The 22,226-nt window shown below is 39.4% G+C and overlaps 1 protein-coding gene across 1 annotated transcript in view; it reads right to left on the minus strand.

Moving 5' to 3' along the window:
- The window catches only part of SMS (spermine synthase), a 51,029-nt gene that overhangs the window by 7,421 nt on the left and 21,382 nt on the right, over positions 1–22,226 (minus strand). The window contains exons 3-9 of the mRNA XM_080377591.1: positions 15,662–15,755; positions 14,893–14,957; positions 12,433–12,608; positions 10,436–10,592; positions 9,442–9,529; positions 8,297–8,411; positions 7,671–7,750 (exon numbers count right to left, since the gene is read on the minus strand). Of these exons, the coding sequence (XP_080233717.1) occupies positions 7,671–7,750; positions 8,297–8,411; positions 9,442–9,529; positions 10,436–10,592; positions 12,433–12,608; positions 14,893–14,957; positions 15,662–15,755 (775 nt within the window). The remainder of the gene's footprint in view (positions 1–7,670; positions 7,751–8,296; positions 8,412–9,441; positions 9,530–10,435; positions 10,593–12,432; positions 12,609–14,892; positions 14,958–15,661; positions 15,756–22,226) is intronic.

Here is a 22,226-nt window from a genome sequence, read left to right on the forward strand (position 1 = left end):
TACGTGGGGCAGGATGCAACATCTTCCGGAGACGTGTCCCCATCCTTCCCTAAAGGTTGGGTTTACTAGCTTACAGTATGAATGCTTTTTACCTTAACCTAGAACAAAGCCTACTTTTCTTTCTCTGATTTCTAGTCAGTACAAACAGAAGCATTAACTAGCATTTCTCCAGTTACTTTCAATATAAATCCCACCTTTCCCACACATTTTACCAATTCTAGTGGAGAAACAACATTTACTACAGAACATTAAGAGACAGAGAACAAAAAAAGGGAACTTTCATGTTAACGAATACACAGTTCCTAGTAACCTAGTGTACAAGCCAAAGTCCCACAAAATGATGGCAAAAGACCCAAGACACAGAAGTCTGCTGTTTCTCAAATCACAAGAACATTAGTCTCAATGATACGACAATATAAAAAAAAAAAAAAAAAAGGGAAGGGACAGTCATTTACCAGTACAGCCAGCTTCCTGGTTTCTAGATTATTCTTTCTGTTCATGACTGGACAGGCCAAAAGCCTTCCATGCATATGCACTTTGAGCAGAGTACTGATTTTGACCTTTTAAAGCCCTGAACTTTGTGAGAAAGACAAAAAGAAAGCCTGAAGCAACAGGCTCCACCTGTGGAATGGCAGTATCTTTCCTCTGCTCATAACGTCTTCTGGAAATGTTTGCGCACACACACATGATTTTGAGTATTTTTTTCCAATTATTGAATAAGTTATCTTGTTCCTTCCTGCCCTTAGATAATGTGCATAGTTCACATTTGACTGAAAGAATGTGAATGGTTCAAATAATAATAAAAAAAGAGCTAGATCTAATTAAAAACTATAGCTCTTACAGTCACAGCTTATTCAGTATTTTAAAACCCCTAACTTCAAATAAAGGTCAACTGCTACGAAGCTCCAGGAACAAAGGACATATTCAACACTCCCAAAATGTCTACCTACATCTCACACGTGTGCATTCCCTCTGCTAACACATTTTGAATCCTCTAACTCCAAGATAATGGTCTTTAAGAAAGCCACATTTTACTGTTTAACTTGTGCTTTTTGGTACTCCAAATGGCCTTAAAATAACTAAGTGCACACAGACACAACTGGAAGTTTATTTTCACAAAGCAAGGAACCAAGATGAGCTGACAAATACTACCTGTGTTCTTCAAAACCACGTACAACGCACAGAGGGCCAAAACAAGTAGCGATCTTACTTGGAATCAGTATGTCTGAACGGCTCCATCTACATTGCTTTTTCCATGTAATAACATCAAATAATAACTAGAAATGAAGTTTACAATGCGCATTCTGACTCTGGGATTTAAACTATTTGTTCTACTTTTTTATTGGTATGAAAATTTTTTTCCACAATGCATTTAAAAAAAATTGTATTGAGAAGAGGCTTTATCCTACTGTTCATCTGCATTTTTTTCCACATGCTCAATGAACTTTTTGCATTGTGCTGAAGTTTTTACGAGTGGAAAGAAAACCTCAACTTAAAAAAATCCTATACACAGCATCTTTTAAAAAAAATGTATTATTGAAATCCCTCTTTCAAAAGAATTTGCATAAAACAAATGTTTGATTATCATTTTGATCATATTCCACAAACAAATATGTACTTGTTTTTTTGCTAAAGGAACATGGCATGCTTTACATTGACTTTATCATATTTGGGTTTAGGCATCAGAAAACAAGCGAGGTTTGTAAAAAGGTAGGAGATGGACACTGAGCATAACTGCACAAAGAACAACAGTGAACAGACTACCGTAGTACTAGTTTAGTAACCTGTTATTATCCAGGGGACTGTAGCAGTTATTTGGTTCAGCTGTCCTTTACCAAACATATAATTTTGTTTCAACATCAGACTGAACGCAAAAGAACACTAAAAAACAATCTGTGTATGTAATCTGAGTCATAAATAGAAGAACGCTGCTAGGTAATTTATGGAGCATACCACTATTATGGACAACATTTATTAAGATACCCAATGAGATGAAAGTATCTACAGTTTCCCACTCTGTTGCTGCAGTATTTCATCCTTTCTCCCTTCTCCAGCAGACAAATCACTGCAGACAGCGTAGAAAACAAATTACAGGAACAATGAACATGCCAGGAAGCAATTTTTACTTTTCAAACCCACAGCTCACCCGTCTCCAAATCAAGACCTTACCTAAAGTTTCAGACATCCCACCTGGCTGTTCATTTACCTCTCTGTCTAGAGACACACCACAGGATTTTACAGTTCTGCACTGTTAGAATTTTTTTTGTAATTATTTGGTTTTCCTCAGCCAAAAGCTAAGAATTCAAAAAATGAAATCTACACAACTTAGATGAGCTTATTTTAATAGAAAGAAAATTTATTGGAAAGAAATCACTATTAACAACACCCTTCCGTAAGAAGTGACCAGCTTTATCAAATGCAACTACAGTGTTGATAATGATATCACACTTAGATGTTCTTATATCACTGAAGATGACACAGGGAACCAAGCCCAGAATGCAATACCATGATTAGTCTAATAACCTGTGTTCATTTTAACTACCTCCACCCAATGAAAATACTTAAGTGGTAGAACAATGCAGACAATATTGGGCAGATAATAAATAAAAAAATCCTTAAAAAAAGGTGTAAAAGAAGAACTTGTTTAAATTAACCTTGTAAATTCCAGTTAACTTTACCCACCTACAAAGGGGACGTGTCCACCAACTGGTTTTAGGCTGAGTTTAGGCCACTATGCTTCCTCCAACCTTAAAAGTAAATAGTAACTTGAAAGCAGATGGAAGGGTCCCCTTCCATATTTGCCTGTTTCTTACACGTCACTCTTGCATGTCTTATCCTACACGTCATTGCTACTGAACAGCTTTGTCTGTGACAGCAGAGGTTTAATTTTGAATTTTAATTTAACATGGCTTTCTATTTTTATTTTGTAATGATAAGTGCCAGAGTTGAACATGGCTAAAGTCGGTTTATTCTTCACTTCAGAGTGATTAAGAAGCAACGAGCTGCATGGATCATGAAACACTTAGCAAAGCTAGGTTTGAGTTTTGGATGACAGGGATGGCTTAAGGAGATAACGGAGGCAAACCTGACCAAAGGTATCTCCACTGGCCAAACAATCAATTAACTTAAAAGTGAACTCAGTAACACAAGGAAATGAAGTGTCTATCCCTTAAAGACTCCCAAACTGCCAAGAAATCATACAGGCTCACACATGGACGTTTATTTGCTCTTCCAGTCTCCGCTGACATTGCAGTCAAGGAGAGCCCTGCTCCCTCTTTGGAAGTGCTAATTAGAAAACCCACGCAGCAGCCAAAAAAAGGAGTGTAACTATGGAGCAACATCACGGTGGCCTGGACATTTTGAGGGCAGGGCCACACTGTATTAGAGTGCAGCCAGGAAGCAACAGCTTAGTGAAGGCCTGAATGTGTGTGTGGGAGACAGCTGATCCCTTCTTGCACCAGTGGTTAGTGCTGTTTACTGGAACCCAAACCCATGAGTAGTCCGAGATGGTTTCTACCCTGCCTGGGTGGGATGACCCAGACTAGGAAGGAGCAAATTCCTGTTCAGAGATATTTTTAATGGTTCCACTACATAAACAGGTTGATAATGACAGCCTGCTCAACCTCAAAGGATCAGATCAGCAGAGCAAAAACTTAGCACAGAAAAAGGTATTTTCCTAGCTACACATAACCCACTGAGTGAGGCAACCTTGCAATCAGTCTCTGCATCTCAAAGACCATAGTTTCACAGCTGTTGGGACAATCCTCACATGCTACTTGGAAGGTGCAAGGTGGTGAGGGTTCAGAAAAAACATACATACCAGACTAGTATCTACACGTACATGTACACATACTCCAATGAAGTTGAAAAAAAATCACTTGGGCAATCTAAAAAACAAACTGGCTTTCAGAAGGTCCAATAGCATAAGAACACTTAACACATTCAGAAACTAGTCACTGGGAAGGTCCATTAGAGGCAAAACTGGACCTTGGGATACGTCAAGTTCTTACATCCTCACTGACTCCCACTTTTCTCCCCTTTGAAGGCTGGGAACCTGCATCTGTAACTGGCACCCCTTGGAGGAGGCGACACTGCACACCTCAAAGACCCAGACCCATGTTACATGACTAAACACTTCAAAGCACCAGCTTCAGAAGAAGGAAGAACAGAAATACAGCAAGCCACGTGACCCTTAAGCATCAGAGTAGTGGAATTACATTCACCAGTAAGTTTTTGTGAACAAGCCCTAAGTCTTAAGCTTACAGATAGAGCTGCAGGTTCTGCAGGCTAAAGACCCTAATGCTCACCTCTCTGCCCAGGTCCTATGTAGGCTGCAAGACTTTTAATACAGATGATGTAGCTAAAAAAGCAAGGACCTTAAAAGCAAGGCTGCTACTCACACCACTGAGTTTCTGTTCTCATTGTGATTGCTATTATGGACGCATAGTACAAGTATGGAGGTGTGTCCGTCCGTCTGATCCCACATTTACTTAAGCACAGACTTGCAGCAGCAGTGAATGAGATATGTAAACTGCCCTTTCTGTCTTTCCAGAGCCAAAATAAGCAAAAAGTCCCTCCTTCATCCTAAAACTGGCCACATATGTTCATGCATCCCTAGGAATGCGAAGTAGTAGTCTGAAAAACCTTTCACAGGCAGAACCTCTCTATAAATGTTGTTAAACTGTTAGACAATATTAGTTACCAGCCTCCACCTAGTGGTGAAAGGATATTCTGCGTTAGCATTTGGAGATGGCTTTGAGGATCACCAGGGGATCTTGAGGGAACAAACAGGTCAGAGTAGCATGCCAAAAAAATAATTCTTTTTACAACCTCAGATAAGTTATATCTCGAGTTAGACTGCTCTAGACCTGTCTGCTGACAATTCATGTCCAAAACTTACGCAGAGCTCAATAAAGAGATGATGAGCATTTCCATTTATTTTTCCCAGCTGTGGCATTTAAAGTCAGGCAGCAATAGAGCATGTGAAAGACTGCCATTCTGTGAACAGAATTCCACTTTTGGGTAAAACATTTCTTGAGCATTAAAATAAACAGTATTCTAACAAGATGCACAAGGTAAGCCCTGCAAGCAGAACAATCAAGAGGGCAAGCTACAGAGAACAGAAGTTTCAAATATTATTAGTTCAGCATAATGCCAAAGCAGAAGCAACTATAGCTACTGGACAGCAGCCAACAGGATGACAACCCTTTTGCAGCATCTTTCCTGTGAGACATTTCCTCACCATAGGTAAAGGTCAGGCTCTAACAAATAGGTGGACATTCCCCCAGTTGCTTTTCTTGATGATATTTCATGTATTTTATGTTTTAGAGAACCAAAATGCAATTCAAAAAAGCCTGGCGGCTGAGAGGCACATCAAGTCCTGGGTTTTAAAAACTTAACTGTCCTAGAAGGCATGTGATTCCTTCAGCAAGCGAAGTACAGCCTGCTACCTAAGAACCATCCTGGAAGTTGACAGTTGGAACAGAAGTAACTTAAATTTCCAACGTTAATACACAGAGCTAAAAATCCCTAGCATTTAAAAGCTAACACATCAGAACATTCAAAACCATTTATGAGTTCCCAACATGTGACTAAGCTCAGTCACCAAAGCTGGTAGCGGTCATGTTTGAACTTCTGTCCATAGTGTTAACCCAATCCTTTGGATATCCAGCTTCAACTAGTTTAATTCAAAACCCAATTTAAAGAAAGTTAAACAGCTGATTTTATTTAAAGCATCCCTAAAAGTCTGTTACTATGATCAGGCTACTGAGTTTTCTGAGGGTTTTTGTTTTTAAATGAGGCCCAATTGGGAAGAGGGAACAAGGACAATCAAATGGCCTGGGTAGTGTATCAGTAGATATAACAAAAGCTTTGATAGCTGTTTGTCCCTGTATTAGTTTTCCTTTTTTTCAACACCCTCAGGAAGACTAAGCTGCATAAAGTACACTGCTTCTTTATATGTGTACATATACTTTATGTACACATACATAAAGTATACTCCATTCCTTTCACTAGCTACCAGTTAGACACAAGTCCAAATTCAAGCCACTTACTCTGAAACTGATGCTGCAGTGTTTCACAACAGCTCTGAAACTGATGCTGCAGTGTTTCACAACAGCTTGAGCCTGCCAGGGCCAGTTCAGTATTGCTGTCCTTTCTTCCCATGCAAGCAGAGATGCTGGAGAGCTGAGTTACATCCTCCCATCAGGACAGGGCAGGCAGCAGGCCTGCACCAGTCTCAACCTCTATTGGTTTCAGCTGACAAAACCACCTCCCTATACCCTGGCTGCAGCACAGCGATCACTCCAGCTTTCAGTACAAGCTTCTTCCCAAAGTCCTTCTGCAAAGTCTGAAAAATATCTGTCCATAGACATACATACATTCTAATAAAGTCAGCTAGTCTCACTGTGTATGTTGCAAGTATGACAACTGCAGCACAAATGCTTGCTCTGTCCAGAAGATGTAGTGTCCTTTCAAAGTCTGTCATAAGTATTTCCACTATTAACAGAAAAGCTATTAAGATTTACAGTGATACAACCACGACTCATATCTTACATTTCAACCACAAGATAATTTATCTTCCACAGCATTTTAAAATAAAGCAGCATGCTAAAGTTGCCAAAGCCCTCATTCTATGAGTTTTGGGCAAGTTTACAAATAAGTGCCATTTTACAGTAAACCAGTTCCTTTACACACATCAGAAACTCCACACTGATAGGAACAGAGTTCAAATGCATAATTTTACCTAGGTTATTTCAGAATTTAAGATTATTTCAAAATGCTGTACTTAAAGAGACTCCACACATCAGAAGACCAGTTAAAGGTATGCACATGACAAAAGAAATACAGTTTCAGAGACTTACACTTCACTCAACTATCTGCTTGATCTTGTCACATTTTGTACAATTGCACACAGCTTTGTGGCACTCTGAATGCAGGATTACATACAGAAAGCATCTTCAGATGAAAGCTATATGACAACTATATTATCCATGAGGTGGCTATACTGTAGCAAATATAAAACCCTTAAATTACTTTTTTATTTTAAACAGAGTTGCATTAAAAGCTTCATACACAAGGACAAAGTCTTATTTACGACTATATAAAGTACTCTGCAAAGTGCCAAGCATTGTAACATATTCAAATGTTCAGTATCTGTTTTGCAGAAGCCAAACCGGTGACTTGGGTTAGCAGTCATATCAAGCAAAGAGAGGGTATTTACTCCCTAATGACTAATTTTCTCTTCCCACTGCACCTATGTCAAATTCTTACACCTTTATGAATAACAAATTTTCATGTCTTACACTCTACAAACCAGAGACGTTGGCTTAAAATACATATATCTGTTTATAAAGTACATCTGTTCTGCTTTTCCAAGAATTGCTTACTGCTAAAATACCCCATAGTATGCCCAGCCAGTTCTTGAAATTATGCTTTTAAATTCAAAGACAGAAGCACTGCAAATCCAGCTGAAATAATGAGAAAAGACAAGTCTATTCACAAAGCCCACATTTCGTGCAAAAATCCCTACTGAGTCATTAAAAGGAAAAAACTAGCTTGCTAGTAGATTTTTAGTTAGTTGGTTCGGTTTTGCTCCCTTCCTTTAACCTGAAAAATGCAGATTACAATACATATACAGCAATACTTTTTTTTACATCCAGGTATCATACCTGTGTGAAGTACTTTCCATCTTGTTTCAGGACTTTCATTGAGAGGTCAAGAATCAACCGCAGAAATTCCCATGTGGAATCTGCATATAGAGCATGATTTAAAAACAGAACGGCACATTACTGACTTGTGCAGTTTTACGTTTCCAAGACTTGCAACATATCTACTGTTTAAAAAGTATAGCAATCCTATACCTTCAAAAAACAAGCAAAAAACAAGATAAAAACAAGTAAAATGCCCACACAGTTCATACACAATGGCATTGATGGTGGAAGTATCTCTGTTTTCCTTCACAATTAATTTTCCAGACTGTTCCAAGAAAATGTAGAGTGGGGTAAAATTTACTGGAGTGTGAACTCCCCACATACTTTCTCAAGAATTACTTGAGTTCATATTATTCTGGAATAAGGGGACAGTTTAAAAAGTCCTAGGTGCTTGCCAATTTTTTTTCTAACACTGAAGAAAAATTCAAGAACAGATGTGTTACTATCATTCTTTGCCTCTCAGATTTACTATTTAAAAGGCAATAATCAAAGTATTTTTGCTGCAAACTGCCAACTATTACACACCAAAGGGACAGAAACATGGAGAATCCTTGAAATTTAGGAAAATAAATTAGAAGATTAACCTTCTTCTGGAGATGTGGAGATTGGAACAGCTGTCAGATCGTTAATTACATAATCAAACATCCTTCCTTCTTTGGCATACCTCTTCAGTACGGGAATACAGTCTTCAATTAGAACCTATAAAAACAAAACACTGTAGCTAGTCCTCAGAGTACCCTAGAACTGACCAGGTAGAAGGAACAAATGTAGATTCACAGAAATTAAGAGGGGAAAACCACAAAATTAAATGTGTGTTTAATTTTGGGCTCCATTTTCAATTTTTTGCATCATATAAAAAGGAGGAACAGTTGTAGGAATTATGGCAGTGACAGACACTACAGGAGTGGATTTCCTAGCTCTATCACTGATTGTTGTGTGACCACTGTTCTGCCTACCAAATGGTAACAACAGTTAACCATCCCCCAACATAAGAGTAAAACAAGGTATTTGTATGAAGGGCCACTGACTTGTGCGAAGTAGCATGTGACTTCTCTTCATTTTTGCATGTTTTTAAGATCTCTGATACTAGTTTAGAAGTGTGAGCTAAAGAGGTTGAAATGAAAACAGAAAGAAAAGATGTCTAGTGAAGGTGTCAGATTATACCTGAGCTAGTTTTTAAACTCTTGTCAGATGCAGCTTATAAAGATCTTAACTACGGGGATACATGAATTTATTTTTTTTTTTTAGATTTTTAATCTATTAGCAGTGAGAGGCAAGAGATTTTGCCTGCAAATTAAAGAATATTTTAAAATGTGTATTAAAAATTCAGATATTCTCAACAGTACAGGACAACTAACTTAACTACAAATTTCTTCTACCTTTTCATGCATTCAAGAAATATTTAACACTGCATCCTTACTGCTCCTTCCTCTTTTACTTGTAAGCTATGGCAATAAAGATTCTACTAGTTCACATTCCTTAAAAGCGATATATGATTATTTTTAAAAGAATTTGAAGATGGAGAATTCAAGTATTTTGACACTAATATATACTTCCAATACATATCCCCACTGCCAGCTGTTAAAAACTAGAAGTGTCAAAGGAAAAAATCCTTCCCAAAATTAAGAAAAATCAGAAAGCTTTTCCCCAAAACTTTGCTATAGTCTTCCAGGCTAGGTGTAAATGTATTCGAAATATTACTTCTAATGAAAGAAAACCAAAAAGTTACCTGATAGCACTCTCCTTTCAGATTGTCTAAGACATCTCCGCATGTTTTACGCATGTATTTTTTACACCCGTCGATCACCATTTGGTCAATGTTTGAAGCTGGTTAAGGTGTTCTACAGTCCATAAATACAGATAACAGTTTCTATTTTTTCAGAAAGATTTTCAAAAAGGTAACATTCACAAAGGAACACAGTAAGACGTGTATTTTGGTGCACATATTACAATAGCCAACCTTATGCATTTGCCTCTAGATTCAGTCAGAGGTTTAGGAAGTGCTTCCCCCCTCCCCAAATCAGTATTTCCGGTACCTTTAGGTTACCGTTCCTGTGGAAGCTTGGAATGTGAGTAATACAGTGGTATATGCAAAAACCTCATAAAGCTAAACAAGGTTAAGACTTCAGCCTACATCTTTAAATTTTTTAGTTCCTAGCAAGGGGATCCCAAAACCCAAGATGATCACCATTTCATATGGCTAACAGGCGTTTACATTACAAACTATCTGAACTACAGAAAGTTGAAAACTTCATTTTTATCAGTATTTAAGACAGCACAAAAGTTGGTCATTGTGCCAATTCATCAAGTCCTGACATTCCTATTGATTACAATTTTTTCCTTCTAAGTTTTTTTTTTTTTTTATGGCTTTCTTTAGAAAAACAGAAGAACCCAAAGGACACAGAACTTGACTGAAATCACCGACTTGACAGAGTTGTCTTCTGTTTTCAGAGAAGGCATCAGTCTGACTACAGAAGCTTTCCTTTCTAGTTCTATGTAAACTGCTACTCAAGAGTTACAGTATGGATTAGGAACTTGAAAGCAGGTGCTGTATAATGATGCACAAGTATGTAGTCACTGGGTCTGACAAGAAAAAAATTCGTTTTAGACCCCGTGTCTTCATGCAAATCAGAACCTGAGTTAATTGTGCGCAATTCTAAGAAAACAGCAGAAATACAGGCTGAAGAGCGCTGAAACGAAAAATCAATCATTTTTCAAAGGATATCTCTACCATAGTAACCATCTTTGGCTTCAGTTTGACTATCTCATATAGTATACCTCCATCACCACCTCCTAGGATTAGTACTTCTTTCCCAGTGTAGTCTTCCTTTCCACTGCCCATTATGGCTTGAGTATATGCCAGGTCACTCTCTGCCAGATCTGAATGGAAGAAAGAGTCGGACTAGAAACATTACATATTTAATTTTTCTCATCAGTTGGTATTAATCCAAAGATAATATAATACATACAAAGCAAAAGCATCTACAGAAACAACCTAGCTCTCAGAGACAGTCCAGGTAACAGGAGGCTGGTGATTTACCAAAGCTAATGAGATCCTCCTCAGAATCCCACACAGTATTTCTCTAGTTCTCAATGCAAACTCAGCAACGGCAACCTCAGCATTGGGAAGTACTGCATTTCAAGAGAAGCAAAGTTGTAGAGCACAACTGTCAGTACTTATGATTTGACATCCACGCTTAATACTTCAGTGGGTTTTTACCTCAGACTAATGCTGCAAAAGACAAAGCAGTAGGTTTTTGACAGCACACTCTGGACCCCAACTAAAAAGAGCAACCCAGGTGCACCCCAGTGGATTCCCACACCGAACTAAGTATGACTGCTAACACCTCCCTGCTGAAGGGCCCTGAAGCATCATGCCTTCTGCTGACCCGTTCACCATTAGCCTCAAGGCAGGCAGTAACATTCCTAAGCTGTAATAAGAGATCCGAGCCGCAAGGGCAGAGCTCTGTGAAGCAGCACATCATGGCATATCCTATCATCCTGCCTGGCCATCAGCACTTCGCTTCTGTCACTTTGCTGTTGTGCACTTACAAAGTAGTATTTTAAAACACGATGGAAGGTAAAATATGTAACTGCATACTTCCCTTTCTACGAGGCACATTGTGACAACATTCAAATATAACCTCATCTCCATATGAAACTGATGAAGATTTCTGGCTAGAAGTATGGAGTACCTAAATTGGTGATTTCAAATACAATTTAACTGAATTAGAAAAAACCTTGCTAATGAATTCAATAACAACACTTTTCAGCAGCCATCTGCACAGAAGTCCTCCTGACAGTTGCAGGAAGCTAACAGAATGGTTAAAGGTATTTCTGGTGATCTCAAAAAGCTACAGTCAAATTTCTTAATTACTCTGCCATTAGACCAAAATTAGGTATTCTATCTCTAGACAGCAACATCCCTCAATTACCTCAGTCAGTACTTTTCAACCTAAGTACTGAGAGATTTTGTAGAGCATACTCCTTGATGCCTAGATTTTCTAGCAAACAGCATTCTGATCCAGCTTAAAAGAACAGTAGCCTACCTTCTCCCAAGTTCACTTCCAAAAATACACAGATCAGCAGCACAGAGTACCACATGTAAGACCCTCCCATAAAGGTTGGGTCATTCTTTTAACTTGTGAGTTAAATTGATGATTTTAAGACAACTGTCAAAAGATGTTCACAAACAAAGCACGTAAATGGTTTAAGATACAGCTGTCCTGTAACTCACTAAGCAAGTAATTCCCTTAGAGAATCAAAGGAGCAGCACGATTATCCACACACACACACATGCCAGCACCTACTTGTATTTCCTCAGAATTCCATTGCATTTTGAATACAAAATAGCTCATTTACTGTCAAAGTGAAGCCCTCAAGAGGTTGGACTTGCAAAAATCAGGTAAAAGCTCATATGAAAGAAAGGAGCAGAGTAAGCTCTGCTAGAGAACACTTCTATTTTCCTGTGTCACTTTCCACAACAAAGATGACAACTTTGGAAAAAAGAAGTCTTCTTTTGTACTCCAGATTTTATATTGCTCCGCCTTTCTGGTTAAAATACTTTATATACAGGAACAGGTATATGTGTACATACATATATGCAGCTTCCAGCATCAGAACCATGACCCTTAGTAATCTATTAAAACTGCGCCACAGCAAGATAGAAAACACTTCCAACAGTTTCACACAAAAGATTCCCAAATAAGATGATACTTACTAACATCACCGCTAAGGATAAGAATATTCCCAAACTGTTTTGAATGCAGAATTTTAATATTCTGAAAAGGTGAATCTTCATCATAAACAACTTCATCTATGTCGTACTCCACCAGGCGCCCATCAGCTGTGGGCCAGTATCTATCAATGACACCTCCTCTCAAAATGGCTGGCAATCTAGAAAGAAGGCATAAGAAAAAAAGTTACACAACAATTGAGAATTTTTCTTTTTTAAAAAAGTTCCTTCTGAACATCCTGTGGATTCACCATAACAGATCCCTCTTGTAAATATTATTGAAGAAACCCACAAGGTTTAACACTCAGATATAAGAAACCAATCAGCCATATGTTAAATATACATGACTTGCTAAGACACAGATGAAATAAATTGTTATTCTTTATGCATGGTTATTCTACAGCATGTGCCTGAATGAATCTATACCCTAAGGGAGGGGATTTACGTAACATACCAGCCTCTACAGAAGGATCTGTTCACAACTAGAAATGGGTACAATACAAAAGCAGAATGCAGACAGAAAATCATGACGAAACCTCTTCCTACCTTCAGCTCAGCTAAGAATGACATATTTATTTGGGATCAGTAGAACTCACCTTTCTGAAGTTGTACTGAGAAATATTTTCAATACATACACAAACACAAAAGGTGAACTATTAGTGTTTCAAACGGAGCCAGGTCACCCTGCAGTGTTTAAGCACAATCCTTGATACCACCTAACAGTTTGCATGACTTTTTAAAAAGCGGTTCAAGAATCTGCATAGATTGTTTTGGTTTTGTTGTTTGGTTATTGTTTTTAATTTAATATAGAAGTATCTTCGTTCAAATCAGTATTTCACCTGTAAAGACAAACTATATTTGAATTGGCAGCGAATGATCAAAATGATTGCATTCCATTTTAAGCAAAATGTGCAGGCACGGCGTTTATCAGATTTACCACACGCTTCAGAGAGTTAAGGAGGCTTTATTTTTCCCCCCAGAGGAGAGTGTGGCAGAGCAGACAAGCTGCTGCTAGTGATTCTCAGCGAGTATTTCAGGAATACTCTAACCTCAGCAAGCCGCAAGATGGCAGCAGAGAGCGAGAGCAAGAGCACCTATTCACCAGGTCAAGAAAACAAAGAGGCAGGAACAAGTTCTCCAGCTGTAGTAATTCCAGCGGAGCTGCGTGTGTGAAGCCAACACCAGAATCAAATTTGCATGCAAAGCAAATTTAAACACAAATAAATAGTTGAGGCGTTCAACAAGATCCATGACAGACCCACTGTTCTAGAAGGTTCATCTCCCTATACTAAGATAACAAAATTAATCTAGATCACTTCAGGCAATCTTTTTCCTGACCCATTTTGAATAAGTTCCTATGATAGAGATTCCAAACTCTCAATATCATATTTCAGTATTAAAATACCCCCAAAGAGAGCTTCTGCCCCCACATACACAAATATTATCTACATTTGCACACTGTGTACCAAGTAATGCTTTACCAGGATGAAGTAAAGCAAGATAATTATCTGTTTTACACACAACTGTTAAACACACAAAACAACGTTGCATCTCAAATCACTGCCACTTTGTGATCGTGTACAGCCTTCAGATTACATTCTGCTATAGCACTTAGCTGTTTTCCCATTCTGTAGTTTGTTCCTTGGCTTTACTGAATCTTGTTGATTTTACACTGCTTTTTATTTTTTTAAAACCATTTCCACTTCTGACTATATTCTTTAAAGCACTTGCTGCACCTTCCAGCAAGCGCATGCCTGCAACAAGTGCTCCCTGGCTTTGAGATGTCAGTCACTGCCAGACAGCTGCCAGGAAAACACCAGTGTAAGCCACATCCTTCCAGATCCCTGGGGAACTCCGCACGAATGCTGTTTCAGCGGCAGGCAACAAACCACAGCTAGCATCCCTACCAGTTTAATACAATATATAAACTTGTATTTAAGTCAACCAAAATGACAGAAGCCTTGCAAAGCCTCCCTCCTTCAGTACTACTGCCCAGCCTGGCAGTCACAGGGCTGTGGCTGACCATGGTCACCATCACCAGCCCTGCTTGCCTTGTCCACAAGGTGTGTGATGTGGCCCAGAGGCTATGGTTCATGCCCCAGCCTATCCCCCTCCCAGCCTGGACCCCCCAGCTCTTCCAGAGCAGTCTGCTCTTGCTTCCTGGGTTGCATTTTTTCCCACCATCTTGCGCAAGCATTGTAGCAAATTAAAGAAATAATCCTTGCCCAAGGTAACAGCAGCGAAGATGAAGCTTAACAAAATGACAAACCTCACACTATCTTAAAATCTGCAATAAAACCATTTTAAAATATTGGTGAGAATAAAAAAACACACATGCATAAATCTGTATTCCAGGCTACTCACTGCAGCACAGCAAAGCGTAATTTGCTTATCTTTAACAACCTGCAGACAAGCCACACATGGCATGTGTATGTACAAACTTACCGTTTCACCCTTTTTATATTACCATGAAACAATTCTTTCATTCTTTCTTCTACTTTGTTTAGAAGCTGAAAAAAAGAGCAAACAAGAAAAGTGGAATTTATAGGTGATCATTTAATGTAAAATATCTGTTAAATTATGCTACTTGGAAGGCAATAAAAAAGCAGCACCAGCACCGAAAGGCTTTGAAATGTAACAGTAGAAGCCTAAGAATAAACTAGATGTTCTCCTCAGCCTTGTTACTAGCAAGAACACATGCAGTATAATGGCTATCATCACTGCATTCAGCTATCCTCCAGGACAACATCGCAAGGCCTTCCAGGAACATGAGACCCCATAAGGCTTCGCTCCCACCAAAGCGGTGGCCTATTCACCTGCAATATCCAGTTTCTGGAGCCTTCATATTGGGGAAGAAGTTATTTTTTCCATGGGGAAGATGTTTTGAGTCTAGAGGCTTCCCAGCTCTCAGATTAGAGAAAGAAGAGTCATACACCAATACACCAGGTTGCAGGTTGAGCATTACTTCTCCCTCGCTGCCCTGGGTACCAAGGCTGCTATGTCTTTAGAAATTTTACAGCAAAGAATGAGGCCCAGGATGTGCCTAAGTGTGCATGTGCACTCATGCATATGGAACTACAATAAGTGGTACTACTCATCTGTGAGCATTCAAAGTTTGAACCAACTTGATTTTTAAAAATCTTTTACCAAGATATAGTTTGATAGACCTGAACAGAAGGGTCTCTCCATGCAGTTCGATAAGCATCACTCATACCTGATCAACTTCCTCTCTTCCGTCCATATGATCATTGTAGCTCTGCAGATCCACCAACACTAACCCATGAGGGTAAATTCTCAAATTGGCAAAACTACAAAACACAGAGACAGTGATAACAATTTTATTAACAAAAACCAGAGTGAGGGAGGAAAGGAAGTCTGAAATTAGTTCTGTTAAATTCACGTTTCCTTTCCCAGCTGTCTATAACTGTTGGCAGTGCCAGCTTGTCTTCCTCTGCAAGTCACTAAGCAGCAAGCAAAGTTGCCAGAGCATGCCAGTCACCACCTAACTAAAAATCAGCATGCAGCAAGGCAGTGAAACATGGTGTTTAAACCAGAACTATGGTACAAGGGCAAAAATACCCTGCCTGCTAGTCTCAGCTCTTTAAAGAAGGCCTGCTTGAGCAGATGGGTTGTGTTGGGTTTGTTTTTCAACTGAAACTGAGCCCTAAGAAAACCACTGGACACTTCCCCTGTATCTTCCTTCTCACTTCTTGGGGTTTTTTTTGTTTGTTTGTTTGGGTTTGCTGGTTTTGTTGGGCCTTATTAACTTTAGAGCAACTATTAAGAGAGACAGCGTTCACACTCAAAGATGAATAAAAAATATTTGGTCAGACACAGCAAGTGTCCTGGAGCAAACCACAGCTTTGACCGACAAAAGAAATCACAACAGCAAACTCTCATTAATGAATACAGATGCAAGATAGACAAACTCCTACTGCACATCGTATTTATTACAGGAGCATTTACAGACCAAAAAGCAAGGCTTCACCACCTAGGTGTTCAGTGGACAAATAGATGACCTTCAAGAACTTGCAACAAACACCACAAGAGATGATGACTATGGAGAAGGACCTAAGAAAATAAAACCAGAGCAGCAGAGGCAATATCCTTTCCATACTAAGGAGGTGAGAAGACAAAAAGACACAGAAAGGCTACAAGGCAATTACCTGAAGAACAGAGGGGAAGCAAACACTGAAAAAAAGAGAGCAGAGGAGGAGATAGTAACAGGAACAGCCAAACAAAAGAAAGAAAGGTATTTAAGGATAGACGTTCATTAATACACCACAGTCAAACCCCAGGTAAAGTTGTACATGCAGTTCTCCTTTCTTTGCTTGTCTGCTCTTACCACCACACTCAGCCTCAACGGCAAAATAGAAACCAACTCTTCCTGAGATAAAAACTTCAGGTGAACTCTCATCTCCCCACCATTCCCAGCACTTTCTGTGCCTTCCACAGCTCCTTTCCTAAACCGTCAGCCTCAATACAAACATCACCTCCCCTGTAGTGGTAGGAGCCTTGGCCAGAAAAACCTCTACCTGCAGTCAGAGAGAATGTCCTGACTATTCTGTGTCATCTGAAAATTGTAATTTTTTTTTTGGTAACTGTGAAATGATCAAGTGAAACTGACCAAAGTGATTCAAGAATAAAAACACTCTTGTGGCTTTGGATGGTAGTTATTTATTGCTGTGATGTGTTTATAGCTGAGAGAAACCAGAGTGTCACCCACTTCTCTTAAAGATGAGCCTGGGAAGTCTCAGGCTTTCCTTGAAGCCTTTACACACAGGTCTTGCCTCCAGAAGGCAGAACGTTTCTATACAACAGGCACGCACACACCCACTGCGTTTCTGGCTCCCAAATACCTACAGATTGTCAAAAATGTTTCAGTGACCCTCCCTCCACCCCAGCCGTTGCCCACTAGGTGCCCTCCTGGCAAGTGTCAGGGACCAGAAAGCCTCTGTACTCTGATGGCCAGTAAGTGAAATCACAGAACATGCTTACAGCAGGTATTCCCCACACAGCAGGAAGTTACTCCTGCAGCAGATAAAATACACTATTTTACCCTGATGAGGCAATGAACAGAAAATAGTAAAGGAGTGCACAGATGCTTTTCTCTTCAGTAGTAGGGGTAGTTTTGGCTTCGTTTATTTTCCTTGCTACCACTTAAGAGACTGGGTTTACGATCTACTTAAAAGATCAAGTCTTTTCAGTATTCAAGACATTTCCAAAGCAGCTTTTTACTTGTGTTTAGTAAGTACCAAGAAGCTCATTCTACTCTACTCCCACCAAGACCAAAGCTGAAGAAACTGTTCAGACCTTTGGCATGTAGTGTCTACCCCCATGTTTTAGAATGGTGTCCCACTCACTGGTGATTGGCATTGTTCAGTACTTTTGATAGGTGAGCCACTTCACACTTTGCACAGTGACCACAACACCTTAAAGCTTAAGCTGATGTTCTCATCAGTACGGGGACACAAGTGAGACTGTTAAGCAATAAAAAGGAGTGCAGGACACACACTCCTCCTTCCCACCCCCAAGTCTCTACAGGGCTTCAGAGAGAAGTGTTTAAAAACTTACAACCCCTTGAACCAAAGGGACTCAAATTAGTTAAATGCTTCTCCTACAGTCTCCTGGTACTCAGTACAGAGGCAATGGCTACTGCAAAGGACAGCTCTAGAGATACAAACAGAATCCTGGGAGTGGTATGATTTTCATGTCAGCATAGGTTTATTTTGTAATGTACCTAACAGAAGCGGTGTGTGTGTGTGAAGAGTCAGGCATAAGCATAAGAACAGTTTTATCGCAAGACTCCAGGAGACAGGTGGTGTTTTACTTTTTTTTTTTTTTTTTTAAATGAGAAAGACAAAAGAGCAGAACTCACTAGATGGAAGCACTGGTCACTCCAGGAGGTTTTGGACACAACCATCCACAGTGAAAAGGGACATTTCTCATGAAGTCCATAGACCCACTCCAGACCAAAATGAGTATTTGCAGTTCACAAGACAGCAGTGTTAAGCTCTCCATAATCCAGCAGTACCAGAAATATATGCAGTTACAAAACCTTTCAGTTTATTCCCATATTCTAGGAGTTGCTACTGATTCAAACAGGCAGACTGTCCCATGACTTCTTTCAAATTCTTTTCCTGCAAGAATCACATAGCTGTCATAAGATTTGACAGCTGACATTGTCTTCACTTCCCCTGTGACAGTATGAAATACTTCCTTTGCTCTGAGGTCTTTTTTTGGGTGGGAGGCAAGAAGCAGAGAGGAGGGTTGCTCTGAAAAGCACAGCCATACACCTTTAAACATGGAAGTGATATGATAGTATTATAATACTGAGACAGTAACACTGCAGAACCATCACTCATTTCATCAAATGAACTCTACTAGAATAGCAGGGTCCTGACACCTGGGGCAGCGGGGAGAGAGAGGAAAGGCAGGCACCTGGCCGGAGCAGTGCTGTGGGACAAAAAAAGAAAGTTATAGTGTCTGGTTGACACTCAGGTTTCAATTTGTGGTCAAGAATTTTGAATGTCATTCAAGGTTTTTTAAGAAGCCAATATAGATCCAGGTTGGTTATAACTTTGTTAGAAGTCACCTGGTAGGAAATGAACACCCAAAATAAGCTAAAATGCCAGTAAAGATTTAAACATACAGTGAACAGTACAAGTGTACATTCAGAAAAGCAACCAGTCTAGCAGCATTAAGGCAGTAGCAGCAGGCCCAAGGTGGAACTCACAAAAGACACAGTCTCAATCAGCAAAGAACAAAGGCTATGCTGGCTGTTGTTTCTTTACATTTGTCTGCTTGGTAGAATGCATGTGAATACAGGTTTGCAGCAGCAGCAGCTCTTAATATTCGGAGGAGGGTTTTTAAGAACCATGATAATAGTTTCCATTTTCTACCTATGAAAATATAACAATGATTACCTTACAAACCAAATGAGGAGGAATCTGTGAAAAATGAACTTTTCTTCACAAGCCTCCCCTCCTGCATCTTGTCTTACTGAAAACCTTAATTCCCATTTTTCAAAATAAAACACCTGCCACAGCTTTGGTGCGTGCTTACATGCACTTTCATAAAAGGAGAAGCAAAGCTCAGTGAGGAAGCATCTTCTCCACACACAATAGAACATGCATGTGAGAAGCAGCCCCCACACACATGGCCCTGCTTTTAACCGGTATGCAGGTGCAGTAACATCCTGTAGATGAGTACTCAAGCTTTTTGTGCTTGTATGCAAGAGGCCTCAACTACAGAAACAATTCTGCTGAGTGCTGCATCTTGCTGCCTGAAGAACAGGGAACATCAGATGTTGACAAATAAATCCCAATAGCACAAATCAAAAATTAAGTCTTTTAAACAAGAGGATACTCATTCAAAACCTTTCTCAAGGACCAGAAGCAGGGAGGTCCAACACATTGAGCCAAAAATGTATTGTACTCCTCAGTACAAGCAACTAAGATAGGATACACATTATAAAGCCATATAGATATTTGAAAAAGGATTCTCTGCACCACACCCAGAGGATAAAACTGGATACAGACAGGTACCTACAAACCCCGCTTCACCCATTAAAGCTTTTATCTGGTGACAGACTAACTTTGAATCACTACAGAATAGTTTGTGTATTTGAAACAGCTTGCCAATAAAAGCATCTGTCAAATTATTCAATGACGGAGGAAATGAAAACCTGCTTATAGCAGAAATCCCAAAATAAAGACTGTCACGACATTGTTTCCATAAAGCATATTTTTTAAATTCTGTTCATCTTAGAGTACTTAAGGGACCTTAAGGAATTAAGCAACCACTTTTTCACTACACCATTATTCCTGTTCTTTTTTTACAAAAAAGAAAATTAAACCTATAGAAGTTACCACAGTTCTAAACTGTTGCTTATTCCCAGCAACTGCTTCCCATCTCTCTTCACTTATTTTCACACTTGGGGTAACTCCATCAATAAGTTAAAACATTTCAGCCTGAAACAGTTAAGGAATGTTCACCCTGCTCCTTTACAATATGTTGACTAGTATATAGAATGGTTAGCAAAAGACTAACACAAAAAAAATTAACACCATGAAGGGAGAGATGAGTGGGTTCAACATTCACCATCATCTCAGCAACATATAAATTAACTTCAAACTGCATAAGCCTTACACTGTTACGAACAGTGAAGCCACACACCAGTAGGATTACACTTCTCCAAACAAGAACTCTGACAGAAGCTAAAAATGACTGTGTGTACCTGAGAGGTCAAAGCTTTCCTAAAATACAGTCTCACTGTAGAAATTTAAGGTTTTGTGGGTCAAGAGAAGGAACATAGATGCACGAAGGGCAAGAACAACCCTGGTAGCTGTACACAGTATGTAACGTTAAAGTACTTCCTCACAAGCAGTGACGCCATTAAAATACAGTATTAGTTGAGAAGATAATCAATTTTCAGAGATTAACTTCAATAATTTTATCCTTATCCATAATTTATTTAATTTTTAATCTGTTAAGATATACTGGGCCCTATGACTCTCTACAAACTATCTCATTTAATGTATATGAGAAAGACCACATTCCTAACATTTAACTGTCCAGTCTAAGCTAGACTAACACTTCAGTAAAAGCATGCTGCTAATGGTGACCCTGAAAACATTCTGAAGTGATCTGAAAATACACAGCTCAGGAAAACAAGACTGCCAGAGCCCTGAAACTCAAGAGATGATCGCTCCTTTCCATGTGCTACAGTTCCTCAACCAGCATTTGGGCCAGGGGGCTGGCAAAGCAGAGGAGTGTATCCACACACCTACCCCCACTACAGACAGGGCTGCAAGTGGCTGAGTGAGCCATTTCCTGCCCAGGTCTACAGCCTTGTGTTGACAACACCATTAGTAAATGCTTTCATCTCAGCTTCCCTCAATTAGGTCCTTTTGTAATAGTAAATCGCGAAGTAAATGGACCAGGTAGAGTTGCCACCTGACTTTTGCTTGCTTAGCTTTAGACAAAGGAGAATGGGGATCTGTTGCTTTGGTAATGACAACAGGAAAGCATGGCTTAATCCCCAGATCAGCTCCAATTCGTTTAACCACCGCAGTCCTCCACCAGGCTGTTCACACAGTATCTTTGTCAAAGAGTTTCACCAACAGCAGTTCCCACAAATCAACAATCTCTAGCACTGGACACCCTGCAGGCTACAGGGATCATCTCTGCAGACTTTGGAGTGTAGACACTGTTTAGCAACATACCATATCGTATAAAACTTTTACTTAGGGTTACCACCCAGCTGTTCATCAGCTGGGCCTCTTTACATTGCAATGGCTCAGTCACCTTTTGCTGGTTAAAAAAAAAAAGTGTGTTTGTATGGGCATACTCATAAAACCCCTACTCACATACAGCACCAACTCATGCATCTTTCATCCTGGGGAACTTGTGCCCAGTAGCACCCAGCCATCCTTATAGGAAACTACTTGTGATGTACCCACCCAATATCACAATTTTATTTTTTATTTATTTATTTTTTTTTGCTTTTTACTACAAGCTACTCCACTTCCAGAAGTATACTGTTTTGCAGGGAAGGAAGAGGTAAAGTCTGCATGCCCTGGCTAATTTCTTCCTAATTGTGTCAGATACTTGGCTTTTTTTTTTTATTGCCTAAATGCAGACATAAAATTGCCAGTATTAAAATAAAAAGTATTTAGTTAGTACCAAATCCTCTGTATGACCAGTTCATTCTTACCACTCATTAAATGCTCGTTTGTTTTACAGGGGTATAACTGTCCGTCTATTGGTTTAAGTGG

Source organism: Falco punctatus (assembly GCF_963210335.1).
Source record: "Falco punctatus genome assembly, chromosome: 2".
Classification (NCBI taxonomy): Eukaryota; Metazoa; Chordata; class Aves; order Falconiformes; family Falconidae; genus Falco; species Falco punctatus.